We start from the raw sequence: 19,706 nt of genomic DNA, 5'->3' as shown, positions 1-19,706 counted from the left end.
TCACTAGTGCCCTGATTATAGGAATCTACCTGTAGTGCTCAGTAGAGCATCACGTACCTGGGGATGCTTTTACTCTAAGCCCGAGGTATTCAACAAATTGAATTTACTGTTCTAGCATAGGAGGATCGTATGTATTTTTCTCCTATGGCTCCTTGTGCTAATTTTTCCTACCTTGCCTTTAGCTATCCTAGTGGTAATGTGTGAAATTGTTTTCCACTTGAATAAAATCCAACTTTCCCCCAGAGTTTAGGTGCTAAGCATATGGGGGAGGTGTGCTCATTCTATTTTATTGTTATTGTACAATTATGATGCTGTTTATTGATATAAATGCAGTTCTACTTCTAAAAACATAATGGAATTTTTTTCATTTATGTGGTTGTAGAAGTTAAATACTATGAAATTGTTAAATATAAAAGTGTTTTGGAGCTCGTCCTTTATTATTTAGCCAGGCAGTTTCCTTATTGTAAAAAATTAAATGCATTCAGCCTGATGCTACCTTTCAAGCTCTTAACACAGTGCATAAAATACAGAAGGGGCTCAATGACTTTGAGAGGATCTTATTTAGAAAGTTTTGGTTTGTGGTGAAAATTAAAATTTTTTGATAACTCACTGATGGAACCATTAGGTTATAGATTCACAAATTAGCTTGTGAATTGCTTACGCTTACTATTCCCATTCATTGATGTGTTTACATTTATAATATTGATGTTGCATTAATGATTTGCTTAATTTCACTTCATTATGAGTTTAACATATTAAGTTACGTGTGTGTGTGTGTGTGTGTGGAGTGTGTGGAGTCAGCATAGGTTTAACACTCAGGAATTGATCTTTGTAGAGAAGTTACAGCAATGAAGTAGTGATTCAGAAGACAGGTAGGAACCAGTCCCATTTCTTAAATTTTTGGTCTCATTTTTTAAAACTATCAAGAATTGGGGTACTGAGGTACATAGGGTCACTCACTTTGGGACCTCTAATCACGTGGAGACAATTGTATGTTTCTGGTTTATTTCTAAAGTAAAGGAGTATTTATGTTGATGAGTTGGATGTTCTTGTCTCTGCTGCTGTAATTCATTGTCCATACCTCTTGCTATGTTTTTTTTATCCATATGGAATTGCCTCTTTATATGCTTGTCTCTCCCACTTGATGATTATTCAATTTGAGTTGAATATAGTCTTTTTTTTTAAATTATAAACATCTGATAGAATAACATCTCTGTTCTTCGTTTTATAGATCTGGGATTCTATCTGGTATCTTTTTTTTTTTTTTTTCAGCCGAAAAACTCCTTTTGGCATGTTTTGTAGTACAGGTCTGATGGAGACCGATTCTCTCAAGTTTTGGCTGTCTAAAAGTGTTTCATTCTGCTTCTATTTTCCAAAGATATTTTTACTGGATATAGAATCCGACGATGACAGTCTGTTTCTTCTAGTCCTTTAAAGATGCCCTTCCACTGTCTTTTGCTATAGTTTCTGGGGAGAAATGAGTTATTTGTGTCATTTTTATCTTGTGTAGATCGTGTCTTCATATGTCTGGGTGTGCTTTTATGGTTTGCCGTTTACTTTGGATTTTTAGCAGCTGGACTGTGAGGTGCCTAGGTGTGGGCTTGTTTGTCTTGGTATTCTTCCTCGGTGGCTGCGCTTCTGGTAGCCATGAATTGATTCCTAAAAAATCTGTTATTTCAGCCATTATCTCCTGACCTAGGTCTTCAGTACCATTTTATTTTTCTGGTCCTCCGTTACACTTGTATCACAGTGCTTCATGTTGTATCACAGCTCTTGGTTGCTCTGTTCTTTTTTCTTTCCCTTTTTCTGTGGTGTTTCAGTTTGTGTGCTTTTTGTTGGTCTGGGTATAAGTTCACCAGTTCTTTTCTCAGCAGTGTTCAGGTTACTCTGAAGCTCATCTAATGAATTCTTTGTTGGTACAATTTAAATTTCTAATGTGTTTTTAAGAATAATTTCCATGACTTTGTTGCTAAAATTGCCCATGTCCTACTTTGTGTCTGCTCTTCATTATATTCTTCAGCATTTTTCTAAATACCCTTTGAGATTATCTGACCAGTAAGTCCATCATCCAGGCCATCTCTAGGTCTGCTTCTCTTTGGCTCTGGGTGACGCTTCCTAGGTCCTTCGTGAATCTAGCAGTATTTGATTATATGGTAGACATTTGAATACTGTGGAAATGAAATAATACTTCTACGAAAGAGTGTACCTTTCTTCAGGCTGCTAGAATGGGGGACTGAGTCCGTGTGATGTCTCGTTGAGCTGGGCTTGGCAAAGGGGCTGCTTTAGTTTGATTAGTGTCCTCTGGGCCTTCAGGATCGCTTAGCACGAATGAGATTCTGGCATTCTGCTTTTGGCTTTAAGACTGAACTGTTCATTTTCAAGACTGGGATAACTCTTTCTGCTTTAAAGTTCTGATGCCCTTTCCATGGTTAATGTAGAGTTCTTTGTGTTTTCAGTTCCATTTCTGGCTCGGTTTCTTCAGGAGATCTCGCCGACCTGGTATCTGACCCCAGCCTTCAGTGGCAGCCATCATTGATTCTCTGACGGGCCAGAATGTGTCTTTAGGGCTTCTCTCCCGTCTTTTTTTCCTAATTTAGAGTGTTTGGGAGGGTAGTCTCTTTGCATGGGGAGAGGCCACCTGGGACACTTCATGCCTCAGGACATCATGCCCTCCCTCCAGCCTTTGGGGGATTAACCCATGCAGTTGGTGAAGGCCTGAGGGAAAGTGTCAGTAGGTGGGTGTAGACTTGCTTCAGGACTGGGGCTCCTTGGAATTTGAGTCTCTCCTGCCAGAACCCATGCTGTCAGTAGTTAAAAATTTTGCTGGTTATATTTTTTTTTATCCTTGTTTAACTTCTTAGTCTGTAACTGTTTGTCAGGGATCAAAGCAGCTTGTCACTTCCCAGTAGTCCTTCCAGGTTTCCTTATGTCCTCATCCCCCTGATGGGTTGAAAACAGCTGTAACTTGGGAGGTTTTCTGGCTTGTTTCTGTTATGAGGGTGAGAGCGGTGGTGGTATTTTGTGACTCCTTTATAAATCCTACTGGAAGCTGTCATGTTCTTAGTACTTTCCTGATTAGGTCCAGTTAGATGGATCACATGGAATGTAGTACATGGCATTTTTCCTAGGCTGTATATTCACAGTGAATTTAAAATTCTGTTTTGAAGGATAAACATTATCTTTGTATCTTAAAGAAATTCTATTTCTTTAGTGAAATAATACTGTGACTTCTTGTCCTCTTTAAATTCAGTATTTGTATCACATTTCTCTCCTGGACTATACTAGCTCTATCCAGTAGAATTTGCTGTGATGATAGAAATGTTCTCTATGTGCTTTTACCAGGATGGGAGCTACTAGCCGCATGTGGCTATTGCAACTAAGAAACTGAACTCTTAAATTAAGCAACCCCACATGGCTAGTGGTTGCCATGAGTAGCACAAGTCAATATATACGTTATGGCAAAAACAGCGTAAGATACAGTTATGCCGAACAATTCACAGAACCATTGTGGTTTTTGAGTACACTTCTATTAACTACTCGAAGACATTTTTTGCCTTTTTTGATTGTTACCACTTGAAACGTTGAGTCTGGGTTTTATGTGAGGAATAGAATTTGTGAAATCAAGCAATTTTCAATGAATAAACAATTAGCTTTATAAACTATTATCTATATACTTTAAAATATCAGTGAACAATTTGACTTAATAGAAATCCCATTATAGCGAAAACCCCAGCTTTATTTCCTGAGGCTTAACCATCCTACTCTATAGCTGCTCATGAAATTCAAATACAGACCAGCCTGAATGAAGAGAAATGTGGTATTTATCAGACCAACAAGCTCTGGAGATATAAGTAGAATTCAACTCTTAGTGCATGCATACTATGAAATATGATTTAGGAATTCTATGAAAAGGGCACTGGACAAGGGGGCTGGGAGCTAGGACACTAAGTATTAGTTTGATTGCCAACCTCTAAATTAGCCCAGTTACCTTTGTAAAACTGCTTAGTTGGCTAATCTGTAGAGCAAAGGTCACCTGCCATTAGAATCTTAATTCTATAATTTAAGATTAGAAGGAATCTTTGGAAGTTGTTCGATTTCTCTTCTGTCTTTAGACAGGATGGTTATGGAAAACTTCTGTGTTTTAAAAAAATCTTAGATTCTAGTGCTGAATGCCTTTTGATGCAGTCACAGTGATAATGTGATCGATCCTGTGGGGTTTTTTTATTTTGGCAATCAGATAAATGCTGGAGGAAATATTAATGTATGTGCTGCTTTACCTTTGTAGCTGGACAAATTTGCCAGCATAAGAATTCCAGGGAGCAAGAAAGAGAGACCTCCACTTTCCAACCTGAAGACTGCGTTTGCAAGCAATGATTGCTCTTCGGAGGTGATGGAAAACATTCCAAAGCCACTGTCACAGAATGAAGTCTTAGAACTTTTCGAAAAGATGATGGTAAGAATTATTTTTTTTCATAAAATAGTTTATGTAAAAACGTTAGCTTCTAATCATGTTAGTGGAACATAAACATTTAAGACTCATGTTCCATTGGGTTATTTCTGATGTCATTGAGTATAGCGCTTTAGGATTACAAAAATAAGAACCAGAGGAAAATAGGCATACTGGTTTTTTGTTTTGTGTGTGTGTGTGTTTAATATACAGAATACACAAAAACCCTCTCAAGTAGCAAATGATACATTTTTAAATTTTTATTAAAAGATTTTATTTATTTGACAGAGTGGGAACACAAGCAGGGAGAGTGGGAGAGGGAGAAGCAGGCTCCCCGTTGAGCAGGAAACCTGATACGGAACTCGATCCCAGGACCCTGGGACCATGACCTGAGCCGAAGGCAGATGCTTAATGACTGAGCCACCCAGGCGCCCCTCAAATGATACATTTTGAATCTTAAAGATTATCTAAGTGGTCTGTCTGTTGGGGTTCGTTTGCATTTTAGAATGATGATCACGGTGCTGTGTATGTTACGTGTGCTGATTTTTGTTTTGTTTTGTTTTCATCTTTTTTCTTGTGTGATTTCTTTCTTAGGGTAACCAGGTTCATATAGTCCTAGAACATTTATATCTGAGGAGACTAGAACTTACTCATTTTGGGGGTGTGCCTTTTCTGGTGGAGACACAGTGTTAGAAGCCGCATTCCGTTGCTTCTAAAAAAAAAAATGGTGATCCTGACTCTGCTCATGGCTAACCTAATTTCACCAACAACCCAGTATGTTAAGTATGTTCAAAATCATTTATCACAAACTGAATGTTAATTGCATCTAAATAGTTCATGTATAGTTCTTACTCTCAAGTTGCTTATCTCCTAGGAGTCAAAACAAACATTTGAAAAAAATGAGTAAGAAATGCCAGAGGGTGGTAATTAATGGTTAAGTTCTTTATAAGTTCAGAGTAGGAAAAAATAATTTTTGAGATACCTCGTTAGCTTCAGGGGAAGCCAAAATTGAAAGGTTATTATAGTAGCTTAGGGAAATTTCATAAAGCAGATGGACTTAGAGGCAGGTGTGGTCTTATAGGGTTGGAATAAGAAGAGGGAAAGGGCATTCTCTTAAGACGGGGAAATGACAGTGAGCCCAGACAGAGCTAGGTACAAATAGCTCATGGGGGAACGTGTGAGAGGTTTGAAAAATTAGACTGGAATGGTAGTTTGGGGCCGATTATGAGAGGATTTTGTATGCCATTCTGAAGAGTTGTATAATATTTCAACTCAGGACTTATCCATTTTATTTCATCTATTGGTTTTGACAGCCTTATTAGTTTTTAGGGACATTCACTTAGAGTGTAAAATGTGTTTGAAATTTGAGAAAGTTAATAGCTGGCCTCTTCATTATTCCGCTGGAATCAACAAGATATTTACCGTTATACTGCCTTATTTTCTTCATCAAATATTTGTGTCCAGTGTTACACATGGAGCTTTAGAAGGCCCCAGAAAGGGAGAATGCCTAGTTTGTGTCTCCATAGGATTAATTAGTGATTCCTAACTTTTTATCACTGAGCATACATTTCATTAGTATTGTTTTGCATGAACCCTAGGCTTGGGACATTATTACCTATTATGTCAGCTCTTGGTGAAGTGCTCATTTTGGTTTTAATTAACCACACATGTATAACTCTTTATTAACTCTTTCATCTCCATGAGTTGATATCATTTCAACCTTGAACAAAAAAGTTTGTTTTTTTTCCCCCCAATTTTAGTATAAGTGCCGCCAAAGTGAGCACTTTTGTTTTTGTGTTATATTTTGCTGGCCTCTTTGCCTCTGTTAATGAGGCTTGTATAATGGTAGTTCTCTTTCAATACCACCTTGGAGGACTCAAGATAATAAAGTGCCCTTAGCTACCTCCTCATTCCGTGTACCATATGTCAACCACTCACATAAATTACCTAGGAGATTCTAGAATGGTACTTTCTTCCTTGGTGACTACTTCGTTAAGTTTTTCTTTCTGATCATAACTGCTGGTGCCATCTGAGTAAAAGTGAGTAGGCTGTTGATGTTACGTGTTTACAAGGCCACATCTTAGCACCACAAGCTGTTAAAAGCGCAACTACCTAGAGTACTGAATATAGTTTACGGTATTCTGTACTGACCGTGATTACTTGAGGGATTTTTCAGTTATTCTGAAAAAGGTAACTTACCCAGAGAAGGGTAAGACTATCAATGTTTGTAGTTATGTATAGGGCAGAAGGATATTGACATCCTTGAAGTGTTTACACAATACATATTTAATAACTGGGCCTGATAGCTTGTTAAATCTTAAACGGGTATCCCTGTTGGCAGAAAATCTTTTGCAATCAAACTCATTTTACTCAGCAGCAGTAAAATGAAATTGTTGATGGGACAGGGCTGCCTGATTTTGCTAATAAGTGAGTTTGTGAGAACTAAGGTCTTGTTTAAAAAAAAAAAAAAAAACCAAAAACTAGGTTGTTTTTCCCTTTCTGATTGTTTGACTATATGACAATAATTCTAGGGGAAAATCCACTGATGGTTCTGGAGCTGAGAAGGGTCTTTTCCCTTCACTAAATGTAGATGATTGATATTTGTCAGGTTTTACAAGGTACTGCATTTTTGACAAGTTTAATGCTGTTCCTATGTCTGTAGAGATGAAATGTTGAGTTTATTTTTTTTTTATTTGTACCTACCTATCTAGCACTTTTTAAAATTTTTAACATTTAGTGAGAGAGCGAGAGAGCAAGGGAGGGGCAGAGGATGGAGGGGGAGAATCTTGAGCAGACTCCCTGCTGAGTGCGGAGCCCCACAATGTGGGGCTTCATCCTGCGACCCTGAGATCATGACCTCGGGGGAAATCAAGAGTTGGTCGCTTAACCGATTGCTTAACCTAGGTCGGTTAACAGGTCGCTTAACCTAGGCACCCGTCCCTCGTACTTCTGTTCTTTTGAAGAAGCCACGCTGAATCTGCAATCTTAACGTATTGGCATTTGTAACTACAGGGGTTTCCTACCATTTAAAATTTGCATCTAAATTCTTAGTTTTGACATTGCAATTTTTAAAACCTTATTTAACTTTATCAAAGGTATTGAAGTAATTTCTATGTAAAGTAAAAACTTTTTACAGAACCTTTTTCTAATAGTCTTCAGTGTGCAGACTTGATTAATGAGAGGTAGAGTATAATACTTGAATATTTGTAATCCTTTCACTTTTATTTTAGAGATGGATTTACTTGGTCTCTGGGTAATAGTTTCAGTGGGTTTTTGGGTCGAGGTTGGGTGGAGTTTTGTTTTTTTAAGCAATGATGAATACTTAACACTACTTAAGGGCTCTTTCTCCCATTTGGAGAATTTCATAAGGCTAAAATCAGTGTCTGATTGGGCTCTTACTGGATGCTTTTGCGAAGAACCTCTTCCAAGTTCATGGTGACAGAATCTAGTTCCTCGCTGTTGTAGGACTGAGGTCCTGGCTGTGATTTGGGGGCTGCCTTAGCTCCAGAGGCCTCTTTCCTATCGTTTGTATGGGCCGCTACCTCTTAGTTACATGAAATCCATCTCCTGTTACGAATCTCTAAGCCGCCTCCTCTGGCATCTCTTGTCTGATCTATAGAAAGTTCTCTGCTTTTAAGGGCTCATGTATGAGATTACGCTCACCCAGATAACCCAACATAATGTCGCAAAGTCCCCTTTTAACATGTAATGTAACTCCTTTATAGGACCAGAGATTAGGGCATGGATGTCTTTGGGGGACCATTTTGCCTCTTACAGGTATAGAAGATTAACAAAGGCTGATTCTTTTCTCCTATGGCGTTTTTGTGCCCCCTGCTGCCCAGTCTCCCCTACAGTTCCCTTGTCACTGGTGAGGTCTCCTTTGGTCTTCTGCCCTGGCCTTCCATGAGCCCATTCCTTTGCTGGAGTCGCCTTTTGGATGCAGGACCTCTTAGATGGCCCAGGGCTGCTGCTTCCCTAGGATGCACATCCTGTCCACGGGAAGCTAATGTATCCTTTGCCCCTTGCTCCTGTCCTTTATCTCATTCCCTTCAGCATCTGTCCTCTTCGGAGTATGACCTACTTGGTTCTTTATTGCTATTGCAGATGTTTACCCTCCTGACTGTAAGTGGCTTTCTAATCATTAGATCTTATATGTAACACTGCTGACCACCCCCTCTTGTCTGCATTTCCCTTTCCTTTAGTTACCATGACACTCCTTGCCTTCTGATTTTCCTCTTCTCTGGCCAGTTGTTACCCCAGTTTGCTTTCCAGGTTTCCTGTTCTGATTTTCATTTCCTCAGAGTGTTGCCTCTGGTCCTCTTACCTTTATCCACTTTGGTTCCTTACACATTTCTCTTGGGGGATGGGAGCCCTTTCATGTTAGAATATCCCCAATATTCTGATGCTTAGCTGTCTTCAAAAAGCAGCTATAATCAAGCTCTGTAAAAGACGCTAAACCTCAACAAACCAGAAACTGATCTCATCCTTTTGATATTTTTCCAACTTTTTATTTAGAAAAAATTGACCTATAACATTGTGTAAGCTTAAGGTATACAATGTGATTTGATAAATGCACATATATATATTTTAATGTTTTGTAATGGCATAGATACTTTATTGAAGTATAGTTGACACACAATGTTACATTAGTTTCAGGTGTACTACATGGTGACTGGAGCATATCTATTTCTAAATGCTTACCACAGTAAGGGTAGTTAACGCATCTGTCACCTCACGTAGTTACCATTCCTTACCCTCAATCCCACGGTCAGAACTTTTAAGATTTAAGATTTAGGGGAGCCTGGGTGATTCAGTCTTGACTCTTGATTTTTGGCTCAGGTCATGATCTCAGGGTCCTGGGGTCGAGCCCTATTGGGCTCTGCACTCAGTGGGGAGTCGGCTTGAGGTTTTCTTGCCTTCTGCCCCTCCCCCAACCCCTTTAATAAATTAAAAAAAAAAAACTTAAGATTTACTCTTAGCAATTTTCAAGTATATAATACAGAATGAGATTGACCAAGCTGTACATCAGATCCTGAGAATTTACTTGTCTTAGAACTGTAAATTTGTACTCCTTGACCACCTTCATCCATTTCCTCCATTTCCTCCATTTCCCAGCTCCTGGCACCACTAATCTTCTGTTTCTAGGAGTTTGTTATTTTTAGATTGCACATATAAGTAATTCTATGTAGTATTTCTTTGACTTATTTCACCTAACATAATGCCTCAGGGTTCATTCATGCTGTTGCAAATGGCAGATTTCCTTTCTTACGGCTGAGTAATACTCTATTATGAATATATATACACTAGTTTCTTTTCCATTTATCTGAACAGATGTTTAGGTTTTGCCATTTCTTAGTATCATAAATAATACTGTGAACATGGGGGGTACAGGTATCTCTTCCAGAGAGTGGTTTTCATTTCCTTTGGATATATACCCAGAAGTGCGATTGCTGATATCTGGTTTTAATTTTTTTTTTTTTGAGGAATTTCCATACTATTTTCCACAGTGACTGTAACAATTTACATTCCCACTAACAGTGCGCAAGGGTTCCCTCTTATCCTTTCTTGCTAACACTTGATATCCTTTTGATAACTGCCATATTAGCAGGTATGAAGTGATATCCCTTGTGGTTTTTGATTTGGATTTCCCTGATGATTAGTGATGTTGAGTGCCTTTTCATGAAACTCTTGGCCACTACTTTATCCTCTTTGGAATAGAGGTTTATTCTGTTCTCACTTTTTAATATTTCTTTCTCTGCTTTGAGTTGTAGTAGTTCCTTACATATTTTGTATATTAACCTTTTGTCAGATGTGTGGTTTGTAAATATTTCATCCCAGTCTGTAGGTTGCCTTTTCATTTTGTTTTTTTTTTTTTTGCTGTGCAAATTTGATGAAAGCCTACTTGTTTGTTTTTATTGCTTGTGCTTTTTTTGTCCTATCCAAAAAGCATTGCCCAAAATGATGTCCATGAGCATTTCCCCTATATTTTCTTGGAGTTCTATAGTTTTAGGTCTTAAATTTAAGTCTTTAATCCATTTTGAGTTAATTTTTGAGTGGTGTAAGGTAGGGGGTCCGGTTGCAGGTTTCTTTTTTGCCTGTGATTGTCCAATTTTCCCAACAGTATTTATTGAAGAGAACATCTTTCCCATTGAGTATTCTTGCCTTTCTTGTTAAATATTGACCATATATGTATGTGTTTCTTTCTGGGCTCTTGATTCTTTTCCATTGATCTATATATGTCTTATGCCAGTATAATATTTTGATTACTGTAACTTTGTAATATAGTTCAAAATCAGGGAGCATGATGCCTCCAGCTTTATTTTTCAAGATTGCTTTGGTTATTCATGGTATTCTGTGGTTCCATACAAACAGTGTAGGACTATTTTTCTGTTTCTGTAAAAACGTGGTTAGAATCTTGAAAGGGACTGCATTGATTTTATAGATGCCTTTAGGTAGGAGGGTTGTTTTAACAATAGTAATTGTTACCTATGAGCATAGAATATTTTTCCATTTATTTGTGTCCTCATATTTTTCATCATTGCATTATATTTTTCGGTGTACAGGTCTTTTACCTCCCTAAATTTATTCCTGTTTTATTGTCTTTCATCCTATTGTGAGATTGTTTAATTTCTTTTTCAGACATTTCATTGTTAGTATATAGAAATGCAACTGATTTTTATGTGTTGATTTTATATCCTGCCACTTTACTGAATTTATCTATTCTCAGTTTTTTGGTGGCACCTTCAGGGTTTTCTATATATAATATCCTCTATAAATAGTTGACAGTATTACTTCTTCCTTTTCAATCTAGGTGCCTTTTATTGCTTTTGCTCTGGCTACGACTTAAAGTACTAAGTTGCATGGGAGTGGTGAGAGTAGGCACCCTTGTCTTCATGATCTTGGGGGAAAAGCTTTCAATCTATAACCAATTCAGTACAGGTGAACTGTGGGCTTGTCATATGGCCTTTATTATGTTGAGGTATGCTCATTCTATTACCAGTTCACTGAGTTTTTATCACAAATGGATGTTGAATTCTGTCAAACGAATCCCACTTATTCGTGGCACATGATCCTTTTAATGTACTGTTTAATTTAGTTTGCTAGTATTTGGTTGAGAGTTTTTGCATCTAAATTCATTGGTGATAATGGCCTATGGTATTCTTGTAGTGTCTTGTCTGGCTTTGGCATCAGGGTAATGATGGCTTGGTAAAGAGTTTGGTCATGTTCCCTCCTCTTCAGTCTTTTGTAAGAGTTTGAGGAAAACTGATGTTAATTCTTCTTTAAATATTTGGTTACCCAGTGAAACCATCTGGTCTTGGCTTTGGGCAATTTTTGATTACTGATTAAACTTCAGTGCTCTATTGGTGTGTTCAGATTTTTCATGATTTGGTCTCTAAGTTGTGTGTTTCTAGGAATTTATCCATTTCTTCTAGGTTGTCCAATTTGTTGGGTGTGTATATATATATATATAGAGAGAGAGAGAGAGAGAGAGAGAGCGCGCATGCGAGAGTTCAGAGTAGTCTCTTAGGACCCTCTGTGATCAGTGGTGGCATTTGTAATGTGTCCTCTTTGATTTCAGATTCTGAGTGTTCTCTCTTTACCTAAGAGGTGATCATTTTTTTTTTCTTTCCAAATCTGCCTCTTAGTTTCATGATTCCCCCCCATTTTTAAAAATATTTTCTATTATATTTCTGTTCTAATCTTTATTATTTCTTTAACTTTGGGCTTAGTTTATTCTTTCTCCAGTTCCTTGAGCTATAAAGCCAGCTTGTTAATTTGGGATATTTCTTTTAAGGATTTATTTATTTATTTTTGGGGTGGGGGAGAGAGAAAGTGCACACATTCACACACACGTGTGAGTGGTGGGAGGGACAGAGGGGAAGAGAGCGAATCCTCAAGCTGACTCCCTGCTGAGTACAGACCTGGATGTTCTGAGATCATGACCTGAGCCCAACCAAGAGTCGGCTGCTCAATGACTGAGCCACCCAGGTGCCCTAATCTGGGATATTTCTTGTTTAATGTAGGCATTTATTGCTGTAAACTTGCCTCATAATGCTGCTTTTGCTGTATCTTACTGGTATCTGTATGTTGTGGTTTTATTTTCATTTGTCTTCGGGTATTTTTTCCTTTTTCATTTATTCTTTGTCCCATTGATTGTGCAAGATGGTATTGTTAAATTTCCACATTCGAATTTTCCAGCTTTCCTCTTGTTACTGTTTTCTAGTGTCTCACCATCATGATCAGAAAGGATACTTGATAAGATTATCTTGTTGAATTTTGAGGCTTGTTTTGTGGCCTAACATATGCTAAATCCTGAAAATGTTCCATGTGTGCTTGAGAATAATTAGTATTTTGCTACTCATGGATGGTAGACTTTGTATATATCTATTCTATAGTATTCAAATTTGCTCTTTCCTGACAAATTCTGTCTGGATGATAGTGTGGGGTATTATATTGTCCAACTATTGTATTGTGGTTAATTTCTCCTTAGTTCTGTAATATCTACTGGATATAATTAGGTTCTCAGATGTTGGGTACATAAATATTTAGAATTGTTTTTAGCTTCTTGATGAATTGACTCCTTTGTCATTACATAATCATCTTTTGTGAGCATTTTTAGCTAAAGTCTATTTTTTTCGGATAAAACTTTTTTTTTTTTTTAATTTGAGAGCAAGAGATCGTGCACATGCGTGAGTTGGGAGAGGGAGAAGCAGACTCCCTGCTGAATAGGGAACTTCGATGTGGGGCTTGATCCCAGGACCCTGGGACCTATGACCTGAGCTGAAGGCAGATGCTTAAGTGACTGAGGCACACAGGTGCCCCAAAAGTGATTTCTTTTGATTAGCATTTGTTTGGAATATATTTTTGCATTCCTTTACTCTCAGCCTATGTATGCCCTTATAGCTAAAGTGATTCTCTTGTAGGCAGCATATCATTGGATCTTTTTAAGATTCATTCAGCCATTTTGTGTCTTTTGGGAGAATTTTATCCATTTGTTTATTGAGATGGACTTACTATTGCCATTGTAATAGTTTTCTTTTAGATCCTTTTGTTCTTTGTGGTAGTCTTTTGTGATTGACTTTTCGTGGCAGCATGTTATGAATACCTTATAACCTTGTAGTACTATACAAAAGATTTTCCTTATGGTTACCACGAGGCTTATATTAAATATCTTAGAGTTAAAATATCCTGCTTTAGGGGCGCCTGGGTGGCTCAGTCAGTTAAGTGGCTGCCTTAGGCTCAGGTCATGATCCCTGGGTCCTGGGATCGAATCCCACATCGGGCTTCCTGCTCAGCAGAGAGCCTACTTCTCCCTCTCCATCTGCCTGCTCTTCTGCCTACTTGTGCTCTCTATCTCTGTTAAATAGAATCTTAAAAAAAAAAAAAAAATACCCTGCTTTATGCTGACAACTTCAATAGCACACAAAAACTTTATACTATTTCTTTTAGGTTGTGAATGTTACAGTTGACATTTCTTTTAGTATTGTGTATCAATAACAAATTGTAGTTATAATTCATAGGTTTATTAGCTTTTTAAAACTAGCATTATAAGTGACTTACAAAATCAGAATTTAACTTTTTGTAATTGAGTTTTATATTTTCCTCTTTTTTTTTGTGATGATTAGTGTCCTTTTATTTCCCTTGAGAATGTCTTTTAGCATTTCTTGTAAGGCAGGTTACTGGTGATGAACTCTGTCAGCTTTTGTTTTGGGAAAGTCGTATCTCTCCTTTATTTCTGAAGGATACCTTTGCTGGATATAGTATTGTTGACTTTTTTCTTTCAGCACTTTGAATGTTTCACTCATTTGGCCTGTAAAGTGTCTGTTGGGTAATCTGCTAATAGTCTTAGGGGGCTCTCATTTGTGACTAGTCCCTTTTTCTCTTTATGCTTTCAAAATTCTCTTTGTGACTTTTGGCATTATAATGTGTCTCAGTGTAGCCCTTTTTGGGTTCAACCTATTTGGAAGCTCTTGGACCTTTTAAATCTGGATGTCTATTTCTCACCCCAAGTTAGGGAGTTTTCAGCCTTTATCACTTTAGACTTTCTGTACCTTTTTTTTTTTCTCTGGAGATTTCTACAATGGATATTTAGTTTCTCTTGTTGGTGTCCCATAGACATTTTTTTTAATTTTCGTTTTGCTCCTTTGACCAGATGATTTTACATGACTTATCTTTGAATACCTTGACTTTTTTTTTTTTGATGGTTTGTTTTTTTGAACTCATTTTGCTCATACTATCTTCTAATTTCATTTAGTTATCTGTATTGTTTTAGAACTCTTCAAAGAAGATTATTTGGAATTTTTTGTCAGCTGATAGACTTTTATTTTTTTAGGATCAGTTACTGGAACTTGTTTCCTTTATGTGTCCTGTTTACTTGACTTTAATACTGTCCTTACCATCTCTTCAGTCAGGGGCATGCTTCAGCTTTATTCCTGATTTCTGGGATTTTCACAGTGCTATCTTGCCTATGGATAGTTAATGGCCTTTGTGGAGGGTATTGACTTTGGAAATGACCTATGTTGCCATCTTGTTGACCTCCCCTTTCTGTCATATTCTTTTAAACGAAACAAAAAATTCCTCACAAAACTGCTCCTTTCTTAATTCTCTCTCAGAAGCCCACACTGAGATCTGGGAATCCTTGATCCCCCTCAGTCATTGGTCCCATCCATTCATTTCTGTTGGTAATAGGTCCTGATTTTATTTCTTCTCTGTTGAAGGTTTCATTACCTCTTCCCTGGGCTATTGCACTGGCCTTCCATCCACCCTTCCATGCCTCTGGTGGAGAACTCTTATTCACACTTTAAATCCTGGCCCAAACATGACTTTTCTTTGACACTTTCCTATGTTCTATCAGACCTAGCACTCATTAAACCTGCTTCTCACAGCTGCTTGTAGGTAAATCCCTTGTAGAACTTATCCTTTGTTATTTCGATAGGTCTTCCCCACTAGATTAAATTCATGCAGCATCATCCAACCGGTTTATATTAAACAATTGCCTGTTAAATGCATGGTCCTAACCTTTAAGATTTCCTAAGATACCACGAATCTTTTTACCTGCAATTCTGTTTGGATGGAAATTAGCTTTAATGGCCAGTTTTCCCTGTTACACAAAAACATTAAAATAATGAATAGGAGGAGAGATTTCATGCATTCATCCCTTCCTGTTTGTTTTGATTTCTCACTTCTCTCTGAAAGAATGAAAGCTATGCAAGAAAGGTCACCTATTTAGATGTGATCATTAACAGGCATTAAATGAGTGCCAGTGATAAAATTATCCTGACAGTTTTTAAATTCTGGACTTCCTGTCATCATTTGTAAGTATGGAAGAAAAATGGTTCCTAAATTGCACAGAGTACATAAGTATGAATAGTGATGCCCTAATCTTCTCTTGGGAAGATGTTTGTCAGCTTTATCTAATATGGGAAAACGCAATTTATAAAATGCCATCATTATCTCTTAAAGTATGTGCTTTAGGTGTCTACTGGTATTAAGAGCTTAGATGACCTGTTTATAATACATATATCAGCTTTTAGTGTGGAGAAACCTAGATAATAGTAAAGGCATTTACAATTTGACTTTTGAAACTATTTTCATTGTGTAATGTTGAAAGATGCTTTTTTATTTTTTATTTATTTATTTATTTATTTATTTTTTATTTATTTATTTGAGACAGAGAGAACGAGAGAGAGAGAGAGCACATGAGAGGGGGGAGGGCCAGAGGGAGAAGCAGACTCCCTGCCGAGCAGGGAGCCCGATGCGGGACTCGATCCAGGGACTCCAGGATCATGACCTGAGCCGAAGGCAGTCGCCCAACCAACTGAGCCACCCAGGCGCCCGAAAGATGCTTTTTTAAATAGGATATTTCAAGTATACAAAAAATAGAACATAACAAACACCACCACAGATATCATTGAAGTGCCTTGTATGCTCATAATTCCATTCTTCTTTCTTAATTCCCAAAGGTGAACAATACCCTGAATCTGATGGTTTCATTCCTATGTTAAACTTTTTCTGCATAATAATGACCAATGTACAGAAATTTTTCTCTTAACCATTTGATGGTAGGTCGCTGACGTCATGTTCCCTAATCTCCTAATTCTTTAGTATTAGTCCCTTCAAATAAGGACATCCTCCTACATAACCACAATACAACCACCCAAATCAGAAAGTTAACAGTGATCAGTTTCTATCAACTAATCCTCAGACCCTGTTCAGGTTTTATCTGTAGTACCAAAAATGGTCTTTGTAGGAAAAGAGTTTAATTTTGAATCATGTGTTTCATTCAGCTGTCAGGTTTTTTAAATCTCCTTCATTTGGGAATAGTCTTCAGTCTCTCCTTGTATTCTCGAAGTTGGACATTTTTGAAGATTCCACTTGGTTAATTTGTACAATGTCCCTGAGTTTGCACTGGTACCATAAAACTTTGTAATTTTAAGTCTGTTAATTGTAAACAGGTTACCTCCTACTTTAATTCATTTTTTAATGATAAGTTTGAACATTTCACACATTTATTGGCCCTTTCGTTTATTCCTTCATAAATTTGTTCATATCTTTTGCCTGTTTTGTTACTGGGAGGTTTTTTTTTTTTATATTGATTTGTAGCATTTGTCACTATTTGGACTAATGCTCATGTCTGTTTGTTAGCTGTAAAGCATCTTGTCCCAGTCTGGGTCTTGTCTTTTTACTTTCTTTAGGGGTAGATGGATTAAAGTACAGAACTAAAAAATTCCATGTGGTCCGATTTATCCATCTCTTTATGGTCTTGGCTTTTTGTATATTTAAGAAATCCTTCTCGATCCTGACATCATAAATCTGTCCTGTATTTCAGGATTCTGTATCTTTATTTCTGTAAAATATGGATGCAGTTTTTTCCTACATGGATTAACGGTTTGTTTTGGCAGCATTGATTTAATAGTCATTGTTATCCTTCATTTATCATACCTCCACTGGTAAACATCAAGTTCCTGAACATATGTGGGTTTATTTTGGAGGTTTGATTCTGTCCATTAGTCTTATTTGTCTAGCTCTCATTTACATCCATTGTCTTAATTACTATAGCTGTATAATAAGCCTTATTATCTAAGACCCTCCCTCTATTCAAAATCATCTTGACTATTCTTGAGGCTTTGTGTTTTTGTATTAATTTTAGAATCAGTTAAGTTCTATTATAAACCCTGTTGGGATCTTGATTGGAATTGCAGTGAATTTATTGATTTAGGCAAAATGGATACTTTTGTGATATTAAGTTTTCCCATCTGTGACTATTGTGTATGTTATCTCTAGATTTTTTGGTTCCTAAAACAGAAATTTATGGTTTTTCTCCCTAGGGGCATTGCACATCTATTAGGTTTATTCTTTATTTCTAATATGTAACCATCTTTAAATTTTTTTTGTTTTGTTTTTTTTACTAAGAATATTGTCAATTTTTGTTCATGAATTTTGCTATCTGGTAGTGTTACCGGATTCTCATTTTTATATGTAGATTCCTTCTTTTTTTTTTTTTTGGGGGGGGGGGTCCTATCAGAATATCTGTGAAAAACTTACGTTTCTTCTTTTTCATTGTACAGAGTAGAATTGTACAGTAAAAGTTAAAACTGTCTTCTTGAAAGTGGTGAATATTTTTCAAATCTGAGATTTCACTCCAAACATAATAAACTGAATTAGGGGAATTGAGAAGCTGCTCTTAGTTCTATGTACTCCAGCTTAAGTCCTCTTCTGCCCCCAAATAAGTGCTCCACCCTCTTAAAAAAAAAAAAAAAAAAAAAAAAGAAAAAAAAACAACAAAAAAAACTCTTCTGCCTCCAAAATGAAGATGAAACACAATCTGTTCCATAAAACTTTTTCTAAAAACCCTAATTAAGAGTTAATATGTTCTATTTTTCTCTCCCTGAAGTATTTAGTGAAGGACTTTTTCATTTTACATTTTATTTTATTTTTTTAAAGATTTTATTTATTTGAGAGAGAGAGAGCACAAGAGGGGAGAGCGGGAGAGGGAGAAGCAGACTCCCCGCCGAGCAGGGAGCCCGATGCGGGACTCGATCCCAGGACTCCAGGACCATGACCCAAGCCGAAGGCAGTCGCCCAACCAACTGAGCCACCCAGGCGCCCTCATTTTACATTTTAGTTACTTGAGTTATGGCTAGTTCCTCACTAGACTGGCCTTCCAATAGGGTAGATTCTTGATCCTGCTAATTTTTTTTTAACTGCATGTATTCTCCATTATTGATTAAATGAGTGACTCTGATATTTGTTTTACTTGTTGATTCATTAGAACTATAAGAACTTCTTTAATGAGAACTTTGATATAAGAATTTTTTCTGAGAAGTGTATTTTAGTGGACTGTGGATATTCAACTTTACTCATCTTTGTCTCCATAGTGCCTTTACAGTACATATTGCATGTATTGTCAAGTGAGCTGATCTTTTTTTTTTTCTGCCTTGGTAAACATTGTTTAAGCAATCAAATGATAAAAATTAGTACACATAGAGTTAAATATTGAGATGTCTTTTTATAATCAATTCAGATGTATTTGAAGCATAAGGTCCAGAGGAAGAAAAAAGCTCAGGTGAACTTATAAAATCGAATATGACCATGTACATATGTTTTGATACGTACTGTAATTGGTGGGAGGAGGGTTCATCTTGCTAACTTTTTACATTTTTAAAGACTTGAGAGGGCACGCACACGCCCAGGGGGAGGGCGGCAGCAGTGAGAGAGAGCACACGTGTGGGGGTGGCGGGGAGGGGCAGATGGAAGACAGAATCTCAGGCCGACTCTGGTGAGCAGGGAGCTCCATGTGGGGCTGGATCTCATGACCCTGAGATCATGACCCGAACCAAAACCAAGAGTCAGTCTCTTAACTGACTGAGCCACCCAGGTGCCTCATCTTGCTAACTTTATTCCATGTTCCCACTCTTTGGGTACCTGTGAAGGACAGTGTTTCCTTTTTCTTTCGCTATCATTTTTTTTTCTCCTTAATCCTTGGTTTTAAGGATGCATGCATGGCTATTTTTTTAGTCGGCTAAATGAATGCCTGTTGTTTTGAATGTGTAGGTGATATCTTTACCTAGGAGTGGAAATGAAAAGAGAAACCAAAGACTCTTTTGTGTTAATTCTGCTTATTGACTGCTATAATGTAGCAGTTAGTTTATTTCAAGTATTAGCATTCTTTACAAATCTGCTTTTCTGTATCATGAGTGTTTATTTGTTAAAAACTTAAAAAGTATATTTAGGGTTGGTCCGATAAAATGAGAGTGAT

General features: G+C 37.2%; 1 protein-coding gene across 5 annotated transcripts in view; it reads left to right on the top strand.

Annotated features, from left to right (window-relative positions):
• The window catches only part of DIAPH3 (diaphanous related formin 3), a 485,199-nt gene that overhangs the window by 40,009 nt on the left and 425,484 nt on the right, over positions 1-19,706 (top strand). For 4 of the 5 annotated variants that reach the window (XM_081815002.1, XM_081815001.1, XM_081815004.1 and 1 more), the window contains one exon: positions 4,286-4,453. The exons of the other annotated variant lie outside the window; for it this stretch is intronic. In XM_081815002.1, coding sequence (XP_081671128.1) covers positions 4,286-4,453 — 168 coding nt within the window. The remainder of the gene's footprint in view (positions 1-4,285; positions 4,454-19,706) is intronic. 5 annotated transcript variants of the gene reach the window in all.

Source organism: Leptonychotes weddellii, chromosome 3 (assembly GCF_054177405.1).
Source record: "Leptonychotes weddellii isolate Sample4059 chromosome 3, ASM5417740v2, whole genome shotgun sequence".
Lineage (NCBI taxonomy): Eukaryota > Metazoa > Chordata > Mammalia > Carnivora > Phocidae > Leptonychotes > Leptonychotes weddellii.
Note: the sequence above shows the minus strand (reverse complement) of the source record. Positions and strands in the feature narration are given on the sequence as shown.